The following is a 22,509-nucleotide window of genomic DNA, read 5'->3' as shown; positions in this document are numbered from 1 at the left end:
ACAATAGAACTTGTTTTCAACTTAGTTTTTAAAAAATATGCAAAATTTGAGTTAAAATCAATAGTTCATTCATTAGTTATTGAGATTTAATTCTATTATAGAAATTATTAGGATTTAATTAGGATTTGTTTTAGGATTAGGATTTGGTTAGGATTTGATTTAGGGTTAGGGTTTGGTTTAGAGTTTAGGATTTCATTAGGATTTGATTTAGGGTTAAAGTTTGGTTAAGATTTGATTAAGATTTGGTTAAGGTTTGATTTAGGATTAGGGTTTGGTTAGGGTTTGGTTTAAGATTTAAGATTAGAATTAGGATTTGGTTTAGGATTTAAGATTAGAATTAGGATTTGGTTAGGATTTGATTTAGGATTAGGATTTAGGATTTGGTTAGGATTTGATTTAGAATTAGGATTTGGTTTAAGATTTAGGATTTGGTTAGGATTTGATTTAGAATTAGGGTTTGGTTTAGGATTTAGGATTTAGTTAGGATTTAATTTATGATTAAGGTTTGGTTAGATTTTGATACAGGATTAAGGTTTGGTTAGGTTTTGATATAGGATTAGGATTTGGTTTAGGATTTAAGATTAGGATTAGGATTTTGTTAGGATTTGATTTAGGATTAGGATTTGATTTAAAATTAGAGTTTGATTTAGGATTTAGAATTTGATTAGGGTTTGATTTAGGATCAATATTTGGTTAGAATTTGATTTAGGATTAGGATTTGATTTAGGATTTAGAGTTTGGTTAGGGTTTGATCATGATTTGATTTAGTATTTAGGATTTTATTTGAATTTGTTTAAGATTTAAGATTTAGTTAGTTTTTGGCTTAAAGTTTGAAAGAAGTAAGATTTCAACTAGGATTAAATTAAGATTGAATTGAGATGTATTTGAGATATGTTTGTAATCATTCTAATATTTCTTTAAGATTTCTTATTGTTTCTTTGGAATTCCTTTGAGGTTTCTCTGAATTTGATTAAAGCTTGTTTAGCATTGTTAGTGTTCTATTAGAATTAGGATTTTGTTGTTGCAATTTCTATTCTATCTTCCACAACTATGTGCTCGGAGCATTTTTAAGCAAGACTTCATGTATTACAACAACGTTTTTCAAGAAATGATGAAAACCATAATAAAGCAAAACTTGAAAGTACTGTTCTAATAAACCTAACTTGTGAAACCTTTGAGTTGGATAACTTTGAGGTTGTAGTTCAATCACCAATTGTACCTAATTGATGAATTCTTGAAACTTAGATCTTTTGCCATCAAACTTTTCAAGCAATCCAATTTTTGGTTCTTTAAAACTTGAACAATGTTCCATTTTAGGAGCAGTAATATGGCTTGGTGTAGATATTGAAGCAACTCCAATCATCTCTATATCTTCATTGCTTAATAATCTTATTGCTCTTTGTGGTGGTAGATTGAGTTGATGCATTGCAAGTATTAATTCTTTCATTTATTCTTACATTTGAGCCATTGCACTCTTCATTTCAGCAAGCTCTACCATACTAGCATAATAAAAAGAAAGGTGTCTATTTTCACAAAATATAATATTCAAAAATCAAGAAAAATAAATTTTTAGAAACAATATCAATTTAAAAGAGGATAATCTGCAACTACTAATATGCTTATGTCTTATCAAGACAAAGAGATAATCCACACTTAATCAAGAAAGCACAAAGCTCTGATATTGTATGTGTACTCTTATCAATCTGTTAAGGACATAACTAGAAGAAAATATATAAATTTGTAGAATTTGTGTTAAAAGAAAAGTGACAAAATAGAAGAAAGTATGTATATTCAAGGAAGAATTGGAATGACTATTGCCAAAGACTAGAAAACATAAGACTCTTGAAATTAGACTAAAAACAAGAAAGGAGTTGATAAGAGTGAAGAAGACCTCATTTTTGCCTCTATATATACTACTTAACTAAGAACTATGTGGTGTCATGCTATAGAACCTCTAATATATGTCCAACTTACAAAACACATGTCTAATTTAGAAGGCAAGTTTCCTAGATGTAAACTATATGTCCAACTTGTACTACAAGTGGTCAACATGTCAGCATGTGGCCTCTTTGTTGGCCAAGCTTTCAACATATCAATTACTTATAGACATGTATAAAGGCAAAGTAGCATCTATGAAGCTTTTAGAAAGCTTTCTATAAGATATTATCATATTTATCTACTTTGACTTACTTCTATCTATTCTTATTATATAGATAATTATCACAATAAATATGTATGTCCGTAATACTTAATATATTCGATTCTTTATACCTTTCTAAAAGTGAAACATGAAAGACTAGATGAATCTTCATAGATGAAGGTAATTCTAAGCGATATGTTATGATATTGATTTGTTTTTGAATCACAAATGGTTCTAACCTTTAATAGTTTAACTTATTACATAGCTTGTTGGTTTTTATATTGCACCAAAAAAACCAAATTTTATCACTAACTTGGAATAGAAAATGTTCCTTTCTCAATTCATCTGCCACTCGCTTATAACATTCTTGAGTCTTTTTTAGTTGAGTCTTTATGGTTTCTTGAAGTTTAGCCATCTTTGTAGCAAACTCCTTTGCTGCTGGATTTGTCAACTTTGAAAGCTCTATCATATTTAAGTTTGAATGATGATCGTAGTTTGAGTAGAATGGCATTTGTTTCATAGATGCATAGATTGTGTTGTTATATATAAACTCCACCAATGACAAGTAGGAAGTCTAGTCGTCTTGTTGATAACTGATGGTGCACCTCAAATATTGCTCGAGAATTTAATTGACCTACTTTGTTTGGCTATCAATTTGAGGGTAGAAGGTAGATGAAAGGTTGATGTCAACCTTAAAAATCTTAAAGAGTGCCTTCCAAAACCTTGATATAAATTGTAGCCAATGATCAGACACAATGTCTTTTGACAACCTGTGGTAACATTAGACATTGTCAATAAAGAGTCTTGATGTCTCTTCATCAGTAATTAACTTCTTGTAAGGTATAAAATATACCATCTTGGTCAATCAATCAATAATTATGAAGATAGTATCAAATAAGCTTGATGCTAGAGGATCTGTAATGAAAGCTTTGCAGATAGGTGACCATGGTTGTCTCGAAATAAGAAAGGATTAAAGAAGTCCGTACAGCCAATGTTGAAGGTTTTTTGAACTTAAACAAGTATCACATAATAGTATGAATTTTTTAATGTCTTTTCACATTTTAAGCCACCAAAAGTCTTTAGATAGAAGTTCCAAGGTCTTGTTGAATCCAATATGTCCGGTAGCATGGAAGTCATGGCATGTTTCAAGAACATGCAAGTGAGTTGGCCTTTTAGGAATGAACAAACGTTCTTCAAAGAATAAGAGGTTGTCTCCAATCTTGAATTTAGAAGACTCTTCAAAAAGGTTATTAGCAAAATACTTGATATTAAAAATAAGAAGATTTGTAATTTAGACTTTACAAACTTGATTGAGAAATGATAAATCTAGAGGCATTGATACATTGATTATTCAAAGATGAAATTACTCAAGCTTTAATAAGATTGCCTATTATTGATCATATGTTGCCTCACCTTCTTTTAGTTTAAGGTAGGAATGTCTTGATAATGCATCTGATAAACTTTGTTGGCTCTCATGTTGATACGTGATACAAAAGTCAAATTGTGATAAAGATATACTTTAACTTGCTTGGCAACGGTTCAAGATCAGGGCCGATATGAAATATTTAAGATTCTTGTGATTTATATATACAGTCACCTAATAAGAGGCACCTTTAAGAAAGTAGCACCATTCTTAAAAAGAATCTACAATCGCAAGCACTTCTTTATTGTGGATTTTGTAGTTGATTTCTGTCACTGAGAATTTTGTAGAATAAAATATAATTGGATGAAATTTGCCATCTTCTCTATATTAGGATAAGATTGCTTCCAATACAAAGTCTGAGGCATGGATCTCTATAAAATAAGGCTTGTTAAAATCTAAATGTATCAAAATTGGAACTATTATGAAAACATCTTTTAAGATTTAAAATGTTTTCTCTGCTTTAGAGCCCCAGTTCAGTTTTTCCTTACATGTCAACTGCGTAAGTAGAGTAGAGATTTTGGAATAATTTTTGATAAAAACCTTACAAAAGTTTGCAAATCCAAGAAAGCATTATACATCACATATATTTTTTGGCTTTGCCTAATTGATGATTGCTTGTACTTTCCTTGGATCCATGAAAAGGCCTTTGTTGGAAATAATATATCTAACAAATTTGACTTGAGGTGTATGAAATACACTTTTCTAGTTTTGCATATAGCCTAGCACTTCATAGTTTTTTCAACATAAGGCAGACATGTTTTTGGTCATCTTCTGGATTCTTAGAAAAGATTAGAATATCATGTAAATAGATCACAATAAATTCATTGAGATGCTCACAAAATATGTCATTCATTAATTATTGGAATATGACTGGTATATTGGTAAGTCCAAAAAATATGAATTTATATTCAATATGTCCATACTTGGTGTGAAATATTGTCTTCCATTCATCTCCCTCTTTAATGTGTACCAAGTTATACGTGCCTTATAGATCAATCTTCATAAAGATCTTTGCTTAGCTAAATTAATCAAAAAATCTACATTTCAACAGCAATGAATATTGATTCTTTATCATGATTTTATTAAGATTGCAATAATCAATATACATCCATAAAGATCCATCTTTCTTCTTTATAAATAATATTGGAGCACTAGTTGGTGACTTGGAATGTTGAATAAAATTCTTAGTTAGATTTTCATCAATATATTCTTTTAAAGTTGTAAGCTCGTTTTGGAATAAATTATAGATGGATCCAAATAGTGGTTGAACACTTTCTTGAAGGTTAATCGCACAATCGTAAGGGTGATGCTTTAACATGATGTTTGCATTTTTTTTTTTCAAATATATCTATAAAATTCTTATATGCCTCTAAAATTGTTATTGTAGCAACCACAAGTTCTGATAGTAGATTTGTATAGATAGCAAATGTAGTGTCTTGTTTGACCGCCCTCAGAAATGCTCTGGCTGCAATAAATAAATATTATTTAAGTTTTGGCTTATCTAGTATTACAAGCTTCTTCATAGATCTAGAGGTTCTATGATCTACTAGAAGAAATTTTAACTTTTGGGATATCCAATTTATTTGTGGATTGTATTTTTCAAGCCATGAAAGTCTTAAAATAACTAAACTTGATGGTGATCTAATGATGTTGAATACTACTTGGCTACTATGGTTGTTAAAGGTTATTTCTAATGAAATCATCTCATGAGTGACATCTCTAGAGAATAAAGGTCGACCATCTATTACTTCTATATGTACGGCTTTTGATTTTTTGATTATACAAATTTTTTATGATCTAAAAAATTCATTGTCAATAAGTCATACAGAGGCTTCCAATTCAAGTAATGTATGATACTTTAGTTTTAAGACTCCTAATTGTACAGGTATAGTAAAACAACGGGAAAGAGTGGTAGAGAGTACAAGAACTTTTTGGTTTGTAATAGTGAAGAATTCAGCTGCATTGTTCCTATTGTGGTTGTATGCCCTTGTTTTCCTGCAAAGCTTTTGATGATATAGCTACACTCCTCATTTCATATGTACACAAGTATTTCTCTGAACAATTATCAACCTTGTGGTCAGGTTTTCTACAATGTAAGCATAGGCCAAGTTTTCTTTGATATTTTTTTATTTATTTTTTATTTATTTTTTTTACTTAAAAAGAAATTTGAAGTAAATTACATCAATCTATACATCTTTTATTTTCAAATATTGATTAGAATTGGATGGTGAAGAAGTTGCAGAATAATTAGTATATATATGTGGCATAATTGAAGAACTTTTATCTTGTTGTTGTTAAAATAAACAGTTAACTTCACAACTTCATTAATGGCTTCATTAAGTGGTTGAAGATCTGGCATAGAGAACAATAAGTCTTTAATATTTTTTTTTAATCTCTAATAAAATTAGCTCATCAACGCATCTTCTCTCTAATTTATGTCACATATTAATTGTCAAAAATCAGAGGCATACGTTGATGCAGAATGTGTCCCTCGTCAAAGGCTTTGAATTTTAGTAGTTGAAGAACGAATCTTATCATGTTTACCAAATACTTCTATACATGCTACCAAAAATGCTTCAAAATTATGGAATATAGAGGAATTATTTTCAAATAATGGAGTAAATCAAGATAAAGCTTGACTTGAAATCAAGATTCTAACCAAATCAATACAAGATGCTTCAATGAAATATCATTAAGATTGAAGGAAGGTAATTAGTCATACTTGTTTTATAAAGCCACAAAATTTTAAGCGAGTAATATTGAACTTATTTGAAAGGTTGATTCTTGCTTCTTTTGTTCTTATTGTTGTCAGATCATTGCCTTAAGTGGATGCACCTTCCATGTTTGTTGAAGCAGATATAGTCATTTGAGAATTTCAAACCTCTATTGCCATTTGATGTGGTGGTTGAGGCACTCCGGCTCCTTGACCATTATATATGGTCATATATAGTTCTCCATTCTGCTTCAACAAAGTCTCTGTCTTGATCTTCAATACTTCAAGAGCAATAATAATAGAATCTAATTTGATCTCTTTAAAATCTATTATATTGACTTTTCCACCTTCTACTATAGAAAATCAAAGAAATACATGCATTCAAAAGAAAAAAACTTAGTCTATAGTATAAAAAAAAAAACCAAAAGAATATTAAAAAAAAGAACAATATTAGTCTAGAAGAGGGTAATTTGTAACCTATAAAATGCTATGGTGCTTTTAAAAATAGAGTTATTCTATTCTTTGTCAAAAAAAAAAAAACCAAGCTTTTAATATTATTTTAGAACAGTCTCAAGAAACTATTATGGATCGTATATAAGATAAAGATTCAAGACCAAGAAATGGAATAAGATTGATATTAGAAAAATAATTAGATACAAGGTAAGAAGGTCTTGACTAAACTATAAGAAGTGAATTGTCGAGAGTGAGGATCTCTTCAATCTCAATTCTAATATATACTAGGTCCTAAGAAGCTTCTTAAGAAGTTTCCATGAGGCTTGAAAACAAAGCAAGCTTAAGATCCTTCTTCTGCAACTTCCTAAATCATCTAAAGCCTCCTATAACCTTCTAGGATCTCTTATGATCTTCTAGAACTTTCTTAGAATATACTAGAATCTTATAGAATCTTTTTAGAACCTACTAGAATTTTTTAGAACCTTCTGAAATCTTCTAAGATCTATAAGAATCTTCTTAGAACCTTCTAAAACATCTTAGAATCTTCTCAAACCTTCTTCAATTGTATATCTGTGACATTAGATATGGACAATTTGAATATAATGTCATGTCTTTTGGACTAACAAATGTATTAGTTATTATTCAAAATCTAATAAATGATGTCTTTTGTGAGTTTCTTGATGATTTTGTCATCTTTTATTTGGACGACATCTTAATCAATTCCAAGAATATAGAAGAACATAAAGTTCATATTCATCATATATTATAAAAACTTAGAGATACAGGATTATATGTCAAGTTAAAAAAGTGTGTATTCTATACTAGTCAAGTTGACTTCTTAAGATACATCATTTCCAATGAAGGATTAATGATGGATCAAAAAAAAGTCTAAAACAGTATAAATTAGAAGATTCTAAAAATAGTAAGAAATGTGTAATTCTTTTTAAGCTTTGCCAATTATTATTGGATCTTCATCAAGAATTTTTTTCAAGTTGTAGTTCCACTTATACATTTGACTTGTAAAGACAAACTTGACTAGAGTAAATAGGCCAAAGCATGATTTGATGTTTTAAAAAAGGAGCTTAATTTTGCACCAATCTTATATTGTATTGACTTTTTGAAGGCATTTCTTATGGAAACAGATGCATTAGTCTTTGCCTTAGGTGTAGTATTATCACAAATAGGAAAAAATGACAAATTCCATCTAATAGCTTTCTATTCCAAAAATATTTTAGCAGCTGAAATTAATTATAAGATCCACAACAAAGAGCTCTTTGTAATTATGGATTCATTTTAAGAATGGCATCATTATTTAGAAGGTGCCTTAAGTCTAATCACCATATGTACAAATCACAAGAACCTCAAATATTTCATTTTAGTACGTATTTTAAATTATAGCCATGCTTGTTAGGATATGTTCTTATTAAGATTTAATTTCAAGATCATGTATCAATCTTGAAAATAATAAGTTTTGTTAAACATCTTTTCTAGATGTTCTTATCTTGCACCAAAAGAAGGAGATTCATCTTTTGAGCAACAAAGAACAATTTTCTTGAAGCCAAAATATTTTCACCTTTGAGCAAAAAGATCAGCATTAACCATTGATTCATTGTTTATCAAGCAAATTCAATCAAGTATGTCCTCTCATTCTCTTGTTCATGATATTAAGAATATTTCTTCTAAGTCTTATGATACTTCTAAATTTGAGTTTAAGAACAACCTACTCTATTTTGAGGGATGATTATACATTTCAAAAAGTAGAACATGATTATGTACCCTTCAAACTCGTCATGAATTTCCAATAAGAAGTTTGCATATAATAATTTGGTACATTCTTCAACTTAACATGCACCTTTCTTTGCCAGCTATAGTTATCATCTATAACTTGATATTTTTGACTTTTCAAAAGTTAATAATCCTACGGCAGAAGATTTGCCAAATTATTTGTAAAAGCTTCATGCAACATTGAAGGTGCACTTAAAAGAAGCTCAAGAATAATAAAAAAATTAATACAAATACCTATTGTAAGGAACAACCTTAATTCAACATAGGTGATAAAATATGATTAATTTTTTATAATATTAAGACTACTTGTCTTTGTAACAAGTTGGACTATTGTAGGCTTGGACCTTCTTTTATTATTGAACAAATCAATCTTGTTGCTTATCGATTATATCTACCAATGTTGAGATAGAGAGAGTTTGCCTCAAGAAAGCATTCGACTTTTGATTGCGACTAAATGCTTAATCAAGTTTAAGATATTAAAGTTTTAAGTTTATATATATAATATTTTTTCTTTTAGAAAAATTACATCAATAAATAAACCTAAGTATAAAAAAAAAGACATCCAAATATATGATAAAATATCTTAAAACCTTATATATCCTTACAGAATTTTTTTTCTAAACTTAAATAATTCATATCTCATGATTGGACTATCCAAACAAACTAAAATTTTACATGAAGTAATAATCTACTTTCAATAACTACCAAAAAAATTTCAACTAAAAATTCATTATGAATCTTGAGATATCACGAAAATCTTAACAATAGCTTCAAACTCTTACTTACATACATCCACAAGTAATTTTCTTCATATTTCACAAATTAAGTATTCAAATACCATGAAAAATTGATATATAGCTTTTTATCCTAATAATACAAATTTGTAGAAATGTTTAGCCAAATTTTCATTTAGAAACTTAAGATATGGCTCCAACCATTACTATCAACAAAATGACTCACTTATTGTCTTTGAATTACATGTATTGTCTTCAATGCTATATAATTCTTTCATCCAAATTTAAAATTCATCAAATAATATATAAAAATTATAGCCAAAAAAGTACTTTCTTCAACCCTAATTACCAATCCTTTGTTTTTCTTTGTGAGCATATGTTATGCCCCAAAGAGTGATAGTAAATATGAAATTGACACCTTAACTTTGAGTGTCAATAACTCCTTCATAAAAACTACAAATCACACAAAATTTGTACCTAAACCATATCTAAAAATATAAATTTACTAATATTAGCCTCTAAAGTTTAAATGACCTTAGAAGAGAAATCCTAATCCCTAATAAGGCCTCGGACAGCCTCCTTGAAGCCCATTGGGTATGGCATTTGACCAATAGGGATGAAGATCTTCACATCTTGCCTTCATCCAACCATACCTTACTTTTGTCCTTTCAAATAAGCCTCTTAATAGTTTAGACTGTCATCTTTAGACTCCAATCTTTTCTTAAGCTTTATACAAAATATCTAAATCCTACATAATATAAATACCATAATCAAAATAAATAAACCTCTAAATAAATTTTCTTGTATCAACTCTCTTTAAATTTACTTGCTAACCACTCTAATCCACATTAAGATTTACAAACATAATATATGTTTTAATTAATTTTTACAAACTATAAGCAACTATAGTATGGCACCTAAGTTTATAAAGATCTACTCCATATTTCATATATCCCTTCTTAAGCCATATAAGACAATGAATATCTCAAGAAGAAGACAAATGCCACCTCCTTCTATAGAAGTGGATAATAATCAAGAATATGAGGTGGATGAAGTCTTAGATTTAAGGTAAGACAAAAATAGGTTAGAATATCGTATTCATTAGCATGGATATGATATTAGTAAATCGACATGAAAGCCAACAAAGAATCTTGTAAATACAATAAAAAGAATTGAAGCTTTTCATCGACGACATCCTTCAAAATCAAGATAAAGAATAACAAATCTTTGTTATAAAAGAAATAAGATTAAAATAAGATAACACTCTATCTTCTATTTGTCTTTATAGCTTTTATATATTTATAATACTAGAAAAATAGAAAACCAACAATCAGTAGATTCAACTCAAGAGCTTTCATTTGCTGACTTATTAGACGAGACATTCTAATTGTTACAACCTTCAAGACAATGAAATCAAGATGAAGATCCTCAAGAACGACATGTCCTTCCTCAAATAGATGGAAAAATATAATTTTTTTGGTATCACAACCTTCAAAGAGACTCTAGATATTTGATAATTTTAATAGAGGTAGAAACAATTCCTGACAGTGTTCCAAATATTTTTTTTGAAGGAAGCTACAAAGACCTCAATAATGATGAAATAACAAGGTGGTCTTCTTGCCCTAGTATGAAATATTATCAATAGCTAAGAGGACCTATTAACCATCTTCAAAGAGAACAAAGATCAAAATATGTAGCAAATATAATTCATCACATCTTAGATTTCTTTAATATATGAAGATCGCTCTTCATGGAACTCATCCCTAGAAGAGAGGATAATATCACAAATATATATAGGTATTCTAGTAAATATCTATATAATTAGGTAGAAGTAGATAAAAATAAATAAAAGTAGATTAATTTCATAATACCTTCTAGAGAAGCTTGCGAGAAGCTTCATAGATGATACTTTGACTTTATATGTGTTTGTAATTAATTAGTAGGTTAGAAACTTAATCAATAAATTAACCATATATTGATAGCTTGCAAAATAAGCTAACTATGTAGCATTCAGGTAGAAAACTTGCCTTACAAATTAAGATATGTGTCTTGCAAAGTCAACACGTTTTAGAGGTTCTATAGGACATCATCACATAACTCCTAAATAAGAGTATATATGGAGGCAAGAGCAAAGCCTTCTTTAGTCTTCTTAATGCCTTTCTAGTCCTTAATCTTATTTCAAGACTTTCTAGTCTTTTTGTTTTTGGAAATAGCTATTCTAATTCAATATTATATCATCTTTGAGTGACTTTCTAGTTCTTTTCACTGACACAAGAGTGTATTGAAGTTTTTCTTTCTTCGAGATTGGTATCCTTGAAAAATAAGAAATGAAAGACAAAGGAACTGAGAACAAGGAATAGAAAATAAAGAATGGAGATGAAGATGGACATAATCAATTATGAGATGATAAAAAAGAGTATGGCTTTAATAACATTAGAATTTAGCTTTAACAACTTTCTATGTATATTAAAAAAAATATCAAATATATCTTTGAAATATGTTGAAATATTAAGAATACCTCTATATTCTTAATAATAGTAAATATATTCTTAAATATTTTGATAATAGTAAATATATCCTTGAATATAAAAAGATATTTTAAATTTGATAAAAGTGCAATTATTCTTAGGAATTCTATAATTTTATTTTATTTTATATAGAGCACAAAGCTTATGCCTTTATAATGTGCCTTTAATATTTTGTTTGTTTTGCACTCTTAAGTAATTGAGGTTATCTTACCTACAATCTCTTCATTATCCATTCCTTATCCTTGCAGTTCTTTTAGCTCTCTTGTCATCTATCCTTGCAACTCTCTTATTATTCATCCTTGGAATGCCTACACCATCACTAGTATTGAACAATAACTTATAAAGTTGCACACTACATGTATGACCTAAGTTTCATTTTGTCTTACTATACAGCCACCTCAATACCACATTCATAAACAAAATTTGCCAAAAACTAGTAAAAAAATCAAATTTCAAGGTGGTGAGTGTACAACAACCAGAATTCCTTCAATATATATTAAAGAAGATCATTTCCAATGAAAGTTTAAAAACTTAGAAACTTTATATATCAATCTTTATTCTTACTCATCATAAAAGTGAAGCTTTTTGTATATATAATAGTCATTGTAGGTGCTTGGTCACTACCAAATCTGATACTAAGGCCACACTAGAAAAACCTAATGTCTATTATTTACATACTCACTCACTCATTTATACACAGATACAAAAAAAAAAAAAAAAAAAAACATATTTGTAATCCATCATATAGATTCATAGACTCTCTCTTTTATGCCAACATCTTTTTTTTCTTCTCTGTCTAATAAAAAAATAAAGCATTGCCATGATGAAACAAATGATGGAGGTTGGATGTGCCTCAACCAAAATGAAGCCTTAAAACTTTGCTTCACCTTGCTTACATTACATTCACATAGAGTTGTCACTAATGTGGGGATTTGGCTTGCTACTTGGCACTTTTGTAATATAATTCTAGTAAACATTTCATTGGCATGAAATTGGTGAGGGTGCAAGCATTGTAGAGATGGAAGATGGGTGATAAGGAGCTATGATTAAGAGAGCTTCAATTGCTTAAGAATGAAAAACAAACAAAATCTTAAAGACATCATAAAGATATGAACTTTGTGCCTTGTATGAAATGAAAAAATATATATAATAAAATCCCTAAGAATGGTTGCACTTTTGTCAAATCGGAGATACCTTATCATACTTAAGGATACATTTTCCATTATCAAAACTTTCAGAGGTATGTTGGCTATTATCAAGAATGTAGGAATATTCTTGATATTTCAAAATATTTCAGGGGTATATATGATATTCTTCCTATACATTATGTACAATCTATAGCACAATAATGTATTGGCATGTAATGTACCTAAAGTCACACCTATTCATTGCCTTTCATTGGAGGAGTATAAGTAAGAAAATGAACATGTCCTCCTAAACTAATATAATGCAACGAAAATCCTACACCCTAAAACTGGTATGTGAGTTGATAGGAGCCGTGTATTGTTCCCATGCCATGCATGAGACTCGGATGCCGTGCAGCGTGTGCCCAAATTCAAGTCTCCACAGGAAAGTAGCCGCAAGTCGCTATTGCCCAGGGATTGCTATGAGAAATCATGTAACTGAATTCGGATTTCAGTGTGCATCTGAGAAGAATCTAGAGCTGACACAAGAGTTTTGCTGCGAGGTTGAAGAGCTTACAGAAGAGGTCTGACAACCACAGTCGAATGATTCGCGATGCGAAGGCTGAACTGACCGCAAAACTCAGTAACGTCGACCTCCTTCACGCCAGGAGGAGGAAGAAGCTCGAATGATTGTATGAGGCGTCCAAGCACGATGGACAACAAAGGCATGGCGATGAAAATTCCGGGGCACCTTCGCCGCCCGACGCCGAAGGGTAAGTACCGGAAGTCGTTTCCTGAGGTTTCGATGTTGCCATCCAGGAAGCGCTCGGGCATGAACTTCTCGGGCTGGTCCTAGTACTTGGGGTTGTTGCCAATCCACCATACGTTCACTAGGATCTTGCTCTCGGCGGGGATGTCGTAACCCGCAAGCTTCTCGTGTTTGAGGTTCATGTGAACGACATGGGGGATTGACATATGGAGGCGCATCACCTCCTTCACAAACGCTGTTAGGAGGGGCAGCTTGTTGTTGTATGTGTCGGGCTCGATCACCATATTGCCCTTTCCAAGAACGGCGTCTAGCTCCTCTCGGATTCCGTCTAGCTCCGGATTGTTCACAAGCTCCGCAATCCCCTACTCAATCGACCACAGAGTTGTATCAATTGCTGCAACGTTGATGTTCTCCACAATGTACAGAACGTTGTCTTCGTTGATCTCTCCCAACTTCTCTGCCTCAAAGATGTAGTCAATGGCACACTTTTGCTCTTCGGACTTGGGGGGATTTACACTCGTCAACTTTCTGCAGGTCAGAAAAAGCGAAAATGTGAGTTAACTTTGGAGGACGTTCATGCTCCAAAATAAGAAAGACAAGCATTGCAAATGGCTTTCAATTCTTGAAAATTCGTCACATGGGGTTTTCAGGAAGTGCATACCTGCGCTCATCGACGAAGTACTCCTTGAAGAGTGCGATTCGCCGGTCTTTAACGTCCTGACACACCTTTAGGTAGCCTCTCAGAAATGGTCGAAGGATTGGGATAAAATCGCCGTAGTTGTAATCGAAGCTTTGTCCCAATCGGCTTCGCTCCCCGTTCAATACCTTCAGCTTCAAGTACAGAGGATCTTTCTCGTCTTTAAACCTGGAGGTGAACATCATCCTGTATATGATGTTGTACATCATGAGCTGCAGCCTCGTACGAATTATTACGCCGGATGTTTTCAAATTCAGGGAGAGTTTTCAAATCTTTGCTAACTTAGTCAATTTCCTCCTCCCACGCATACCGTGACTGCTGGACCACCTTGTTGGTGAAGAGTGGGGCGGTGGTGATACGACGCATGAGGCGCCAGTGCTCTCCGTAGGGGGTGAACACCATGTCCTGCCCCTTTCCGGAGAAAATATCGAAGACCACGTTCCGGGGTCGCGATCCGAAGGCAATCCCTTGTGTCTGTAGAGCATCCTTGGCAATCTCAGGGGACGAGATCACCACCACATTTCGTTGTCCCATTTTCAGCAAGAATATATCTCCGTATTTCTTTGTCAACTCGGCCAAGTATCTGTGGTTCAGATCGTCTCCAACCTGAACATAACCCAGCAATCCGAGGTCAGATTCGTGACGAGAATGACTTGTTTATCCAACTAGACGAAGAATTCGGTTTCATTCAACATTAACATATGAACATGAGAAGAAGAATCGGACCTCGAGCCAGTTGCGACAGGACCTGGGGGCAGCTTATATTTGGGAGACTTCAGCTTGATAACAAAGATCCACACAACCATTGCTACGATCAATCCTTGCACTACATTCTGGAATGTGAACATCGAGGCCATACCCACAGCCTGCATCATGATGGTGCCCGCCGTAGCCATTGTGCGAACGCTGTCAAGCCTTACAAGTTGCTCAATGAAGCAATCACAACGAACCCTTGGCGACAGTTGAATCAAACTACTCTTCAAAACGTCTCCAAACCTTTCACTTGCAAGCGTTTGACAAACCTTTTTATCAAGTGGTATCGATCAAGCAGCAACTGAGTCAAAGCGGTTGGACTTGTACGCACTTCCTTATTTCAACAACTGAAATCCGACTTTTACCACCACGATCAGAAAACCAAGTCCCTTGATAGAAGTGCGTTTCACTCTTTGCATGCGCACCAAGCATCTAAATTTGCAGTGATGGGAGAATCACCTCCTATTTCCACATGCCCTGTTCTTCGCTTCAACAGCCTTCGGTTCAATACAAACAGCGAGGTTATGGCTGGAATGCAATTGGAAACAGAAATGTGACTTGAAATGGTAGTCTGAACTTGTGTGGTTTCAATTTTACCTGCTGCTGAAGCATCACCTTGCAAGGTAACAGACCAACATTATGTTCTTGCTTCCACATTGTGCACGGATGTCAAGCAGCAAATAGTCGATTTGATGTTTTGACTGGACGATCCTGCGGAAGCCTAGTCAACATACAGAGATCTTTACGATTCTTAACATCGAAAGGAGAAGGAACGAAGACTCTGGCAACCTACACACAACAAATTATCGCATTGAAAGGCGTTACAATGTTTGGAATCGTCAAAGATTTGTAGACAGGTTTATTGGTAAAATTATAATACATTTTAATTGTGTTGTATTGATATTAAGCATGCACGAAAACTATAAATGGTGCCTAACATAGCAGTTTGAATAGCGCTTTCAGTGTTGATATCAACTATTATCATATTAGTAGAATTGCCTTGTTGAATTGGAAGCTTTGTCTGATTTTGATATTATTAAAGTTGCCATTAGCTATCAAGTTAGTCAAATTGAGTTGTTAATTTGGGATATTTGTCCAATTTAGATAATATTAATTAAGATCTTATGTTTCCTTTTCTACAAGTTTATATCAAGGTGGTTATGAAAAATCAAAAAAAATTATATATTCTTTTTAATCAAAATTATATACAGCAACAAGTATAAAATTCAAAAAAATAAAGTCCATGTTGTTATAGACACTCAATTTATTAAATTTTAATTACATAATTATTAGATTAAACATATCAACTTATTAATAATAAAATGATATTATTAAATCTACACAAGTGTAATGTTTAATTTTTTTAAATCATAGAATCTAATATTTCTATGGTTTAGATGTATTTTAACACTATTTTAAATATAATAAACTACAAAATATAATTAATGAATCATTTAAATTATTAATTAATTACTTATTTATTATTAAGTTTGTTTTATAACATTGTTAGATGGACACTAATTAGCATAATGATGCAAATATCAACTAAACTTTTTTTAGAAGAACATAACAATATGATAAAGAGAATTCATCTTATTATAATAATTATTGTATTTATTAAATTTAGTAATTCAATAAAATAATAAATTTTATTTCAGATGTGTAAAAAACTATTAATTTTTATTTAAAACTTCTAAGCATAAAATTGTGTTAATATTTTTAGTAAAAATATATATTTTTTTAATGAATTTATTTTTAAAATATAAACAATTACTTTTTAAAAATTATTAAAAGAATAAATATTTTAATTCTGCACACAATATTTATATTCATAGTCGAATTCATACTGGTCATGCCTCTAAAATAATACAGAGTTAAAATTATTCTTACAACTTCTCAAGTATCTTCCTTGCACATTGCTCTTATAGTTTTACAATCTTTTTTTTGAATGAAGCAAAAAAATCTACGAATTTTTATCTATCAAATTAATAAAAAATGCATAAAATTTATTGATATAAAATAAAACATCAGAAATTAATAGAAATATATATATATATATATATATATATATATATATATATATATACATATATATATATAAATTTAAAATGTTCATAAAATGTTTTATAGTTAATTGAGTTTAATACAATTTTATTCTTAAACATATGTACAAAACTACAACTAAAATCAAGAAAGCATGAAAAGAACAAATTTTTCTTTTTATTGATATTAGAGTGTTCTGGCAAAACCAAAACATATTATAGATACATATATTCATTATAGTATAGTTCTAAGCAACCTTCAACATACTAATAGATACCATTAAATATATAATTTTTCTTGATTTTTTTTAATTCTAAATACCTTCATGTATTGTTAAAACTTAAAATATCACATATCATTTAAAGTGCAACATTCATTTCTTAAAATTATATTGATTTTTTTTTTTGGAATGATTAGTGTAATTTAATTTTCAAATATTTATTTTAATAATATTTTGTATTTATATATTATGCCATTAAAAAAATTAGACACTAAAATTTTTTTTTGCAAAGAAATTATAAAATATTTTATTATTATTATTAGATTATTCATAACATATTAGGTTAAAAAGTAATTAGTTTTAAAACTAATAATATAAGAGATTATCTACGGATAATTAAAATAAATTTCATGTTGATTTATATTTACTATTAAATAATTTTATAAATCGATTAATATAATTAATAAAAACTAAAACATGTTTATTGTAATTAATAAAACTTTGGTGCTTAATTCAACCATAATATTGTGATTAAAGTTTTAGTATTAGTAGATTACATATAAGTTCTAAGCTTTAATAACTTCTACAATAATTATTGATGCAATTTTTAAAATCTATAAGAAATAAGGTATTATTTTATCTTTAAATAATGTATTTATAAAAAAACACAAATATATATATATATATATATAAAATCTTCACAATTTATATTTTGATGCTTAATTTAAAATAAAATTCACAGAATCATAAAATTTATAACATATTTTATTAAATAATAATTTATGTTATAAAATATTTTATTATGACAGAATAATATATGATTTTATTCAATATTTTAATTTCTAATTTTTTTAATTATATATTTTATCGAGTTTTATATATATATATATATATATATATATATATATTTTCAAAAATAGTGAATAGATTAAAAAATCATTCAAATTCTAAGCAAAAATTACAATATTAAAAATGAATAAAATACTAAGAATTTCTTACATAAACAAATTTAGCATTATTACTATTTTGTTTCATTTCTATCACTAAATCTAATAAGATTTTCATGATTATTTTCATTGCTTAATTTTTAATATACTTATTTTATCTGCTTAGTTATTATTCTAATCTAAGTAATTTTATGTCTAATATTATAATAAATAAGTATATTTATATCTTATTTATTTCATAAAATCTAAAATTTTAGATTCAAAACATTTTAATAAAGCATCAAACTAGAATAGAATGTATAGTATTTTATTCTTAAATATACATAATATTTTTATGCTTAACATTTCTAGTTCTTAATAGAGAGATATAATGTTTTGATATTATTATATTCTTAATATCACATCTCTTTAGAGTATAAGTAAGAAGATGAACATGTCCTATTTAAATAAGGTATTGCTAATGTAAAAATTGTGTCCAATCAAATGGTTTGAAGATATTAAAGAAAGGTAGCATGTGTTATATAGAAGATTGTGGTGGCACTAAAAAAAATTGTGGTAGTATTAGCAATACCCTCATAATAATATAATGCAACAAAATCCTTATATATTAAATTCTATACTCAAAAAATTGGTGCAATTTGAATACAACCACATTTTTTTTATATTTATATAGTCATAGTAAATATATATATATATATATATATATATATATGAATTATATTAAATTAATAAAAAAAATATAGCTCTTTTAAAATATCAAGTAAGAATATAGTAGTGACATGTATTTCAAGAGGTGAATCTAGAAGCATATGATGTGAGGGTAAAATTTGTCCTTTATTCCAAATTACAAGTTGGCCTCAATTAAGAGTTGCTTGTAATTGATGGTATGAATTTGAAGAAGAAATAAACAAGAACAAAAGAAGAACAACACAAAACAAGTAATATGAGTGCAATCAAGCATTTGCACATCACAAAACTAACCACTATTTGTTCATTATATTTTCAATCAAATAAAAAATAAAAATATAAAAAATAAAAAAATATTTTTAGACAAATAAATTTTTATCTTTTCAATAATATAAAATACATTTAAATGTAAGTTATTCTAATTCAATTATGATATTTTAAATATAAAATATAAATAATAATAAATTAAATAAATAAATTTTATTTCAAAGATAATTTGTTTTAGAAATTAAGAATTTGAGCATCACTAAGGTTCACAATTAGTATATATAAATTCCTAAAAAGGCCTTGAACCTTAGTTTTATCCTTCTACCTATATCCAAGGTGCTACAACCTATACAAAATTTATACACATTCCTTCTTATAAAGATTAGACTAGCTATTGCTCGTCCTATTTTAGTTGTTTCTATGTACATACAAATCAATTAAGAAGAGTAAGTTATAATATAATTTATAATTTTATTCTATTTAAAGTGTTCATTCAAATATTATCCAACAAAATATTATTTGAAGTAGGTGAAAAGAGGAATTAGATGGTTAGCATTCCAATTGGCCAATAGTATAGATAAGGTACCATTAATATTAAAAATCCAATCAACTGATTAATTGTAAAATTTACTAAATAAAAAGTTAAAGTAGTTGATAATCATAAGACAATTTAAGATGATTTTCAATAAAATCTTCAAACTTTTGCACTCTGATTTTAAATCAAATCTCCACTTGAAAGTTTTAAGAACAATCTACTGTTATTAATATCAAGGCCATATCATATTATTTTTTGATTAAAAATATAATTAGAATTTAGAAGATCAAATGTTACATTGTATGTTGAAATTACATTTTACATATTAAAATTTTATTAATACTAAGCAATTCAATACTATCAACCACGTCTACAAAAAAATTATCTCATAAATTTGATAATACAATCAGCCCTCATTTTAGCCAATCTCATTAAAGTTAATTTTGAATTATAGCCAACCCATTTTGACTAAATTACACTACACTGCATAATCAACATTATATAGTGTGCTATATTATATAATCAATAATTTCTTCAGTACTATGAGGTTGACTATGACAAGAATTGACCATTTTATTTCTAAACTTGAATATTTTTATGGACAAATTATTTTCTATATACATACATACATACATACATATATACATGCTCTTATCTTATTTGATATTAAAAAAAAATGCAATCTAAATGAGTCTAAAGTTTCAAAATTCCAAAAGTATAAAAATAAAAACCAAAATAAAATAAAAATTCTACAAATATTTTTTTAAAAAAAATAAAAAAATAATAAAATAATAAAAAAATAATCTTAGAGCCTCACATAATCCAAAAGTTAAGTTACAAAACTTGCATTCTAATCCAACCAATAGTACAAAGATTTTTTAATTTTTATATTGTAATCCATCAACTAAACATTCTTCTTTACAAACTTTATTTATTTGTTTCATGAAAATCCACGTTCCACTATTTTGAATATAGTCTCATATTTTAATTCCCACAATTATGAAACCCCTAAAACCTCAAAAATCTCTAAAACTATTTTTTTCCAAAACACGTCAGGTGAAATGAATGAAAAGCTAGTAGACGATTACATCGAAGCGTCACACATCCATCCGTGCCGTTCCCACGACGGGGACGTCAAGTTCCCTAGCGGCTAAGTCAACCGGACGAAGGTGCACCGCTCGTTCTACAGAGGAGCACCAATTTACGGCCAATACAATTGTCGGTAGTGTCGGCAGATCGAAACCGTCTGTCTTCGTAACGCATGCGACTCTTCCAGGAAATGGTCGGTGAGACGTTTTGCGCCGACCCAGGACTCCTCGAGAGACTGTTGACCGATTTGTTAAGAAAAGTCTGAAGCTTACTTGTCCATTCGGCAATCAATCCACCGAGAGTTCCTTCTTCCTTAAGAAAGTAAAGTCGACACTACTCTGTGAAGCAATTCTCGTGAGGTTGTTTTGAAGTTGGAGTATCTGTTGGCCTTTTAGTCTTGTGGTTTACATGTGAATTTGTGAGACTTCGTGAAAGCTCGTTGGTGATGACAGTGTGGAACCTTTTTCCGTGCAAGCAGTTTCGGTTTTCCGCTTCTAAGGAGCAGATCGGCTTCTTACGTTTCTTGAATTTCGGGACTCGGTCTAGTTTCATAAACAAAGTCGTTGCGTTTCGTTTCTAGATGAAGCTCAAACTGGGAAGTCGAATTTCTCGGAGCAGTTCTCAACGTGGTTGTTTTCAGCGGATGGACGATCCTTCTTTCCTTCTGAAGGAGCTCACAGCCATGTTTAGTGCTATCGATGCGGATGGGAATGGGATGATATCCAGATCTGAGATTGGAGCTGTCCTTCGTTCCCTGGGAACTGACCCAAAAGACTTCAAGGTTGATGAAGTGAACGAGAGGATAGGCGGAAGTAATGGTTGCATCACCCTTCAACAATTCATCAGCTTCAATGAGGAAAGCACCTACAGCACGTCGAGCTCGTCGGTAAGTGACGCGGACGAAAGCTGTGATCCTGACTTGGAAGTGTTGAAATCTGCTTTCGATGTTTCTGACGTCGACAAGGTCGGCTTCATTTCCGCCAAAGAATTGCAAAGAGTTACGCAAACTCTAGGGGGAAAGCATGCCTCACTGGACGAATGCCGACATATGATTAGTTGCGTGGACAAAGACGGCAACCAGATGGTAGATTTCAGTGAGTTCCGATGCTTTATGTCAGGCGCTTCGGCGCTGCCTTTAAAATCAAAGCGAAGGAAATTCGCTGGATTTTAGGGTTTATTGATGCCTTAGCTTATGTCTCAAACTGCCCAGGTTCTATCCTCTTTGTAAGGTTTTCCCTGGAAGAATTGTAAAGCATGTATACGAAATAGGTCAAATCTAGATATGAAGAGCAAGGGGAGGGCCGTCATTGAGTTGGAGCACGTCACATTTGGTGAAGATTCCTGAAGATTCACATCACTTCTCTTTCAATCGGCGATACTGCAAGGTAGTATCGATACGACTGTACATTCCAAAATGCCGAAGTAACTTCTTCAAGGCAATGTAGAAATATGATTCAAAGACTCGTGCAATGTACACATAGGTAGATTAGTATCAATGTAGCAAAATCAGGCGGTCACCAGGGATAATTATTGCTCCTGGAATTTGGTATCGCTTCCTCTCATATCTTTCACTCACAGCCACATCACCACCTTGTCTCATCT

General features: G+C 30.4%; 1 protein-coding gene and 1 pseudogene across 2 annotated transcripts; one reads left to right on the top strand and one right to left on the bottom strand.

Annotated features, from left to right (window-relative positions):
- Nucleotides 1-12,904: 12,904 nt before the first annotated feature.
- LOC112289921 (trans-cinnamate 4-monooxygenase-like) lies at nt 12,905-15,405 on the bottom strand (annotated as a pseudogene). Its single transcript, XR_016505652.1, has 3 exons — nt 15,105-15,405; nt 14,331-14,997; nt 12,905-14,197 (listed from the first exon to the last, which is right to left on the bottom strand). The product of XR_016505652.1 is annotated as a trans-cinnamate 4-monooxygenase-like (transcript).
- A 5,323-nt stretch (nt 15,406-20,728) lies between these two features.
- On the top strand, nt 20,729-22,449 carry LOC112289280 (uncharacterized). The gene has a single exon (XM_024534377.3). The coding sequence runs from the start codon at nt 21,488-21,490 to the stop codon at nt 22,076-22,078; it is 591 nt and encodes a 196-aa protein (XP_024390145.1). The 5' UTR covers nt 20,729-21,487; the 3' UTR covers nt 22,079-22,449.
- The last annotated feature ends 60 nt before the right edge of the window (nt 22,450-22,509 follow it).

The sequence above is a fragment of the Physcomitrium patens genome, chromosome 12, assembly GCF_059467195.1.
Source record: "Physcomitrium patens ecotype Gransden chromosome 12, ASM5946719v1, whole genome shotgun sequence".
NCBI lineage: Eukaryota > Viridiplantae > Streptophyta > Bryopsida > Funariales > Funariaceae > Physcomitrium > Physcomitrium patens.
Note: the sequence above shows the minus strand (reverse complement) of the source record. Positions and strands in the feature narration are given on the sequence as shown.

What these genes read in the sequence shown, in the direction of transcription:
- LOC112289280 (XM_024534377.3), top strand. Translation starts at nt 21,488, where the DNA reads ATGAAGCTCAAACTGGGAAGTCGAATTTCTCGGAGCAGTTCTCAACGT.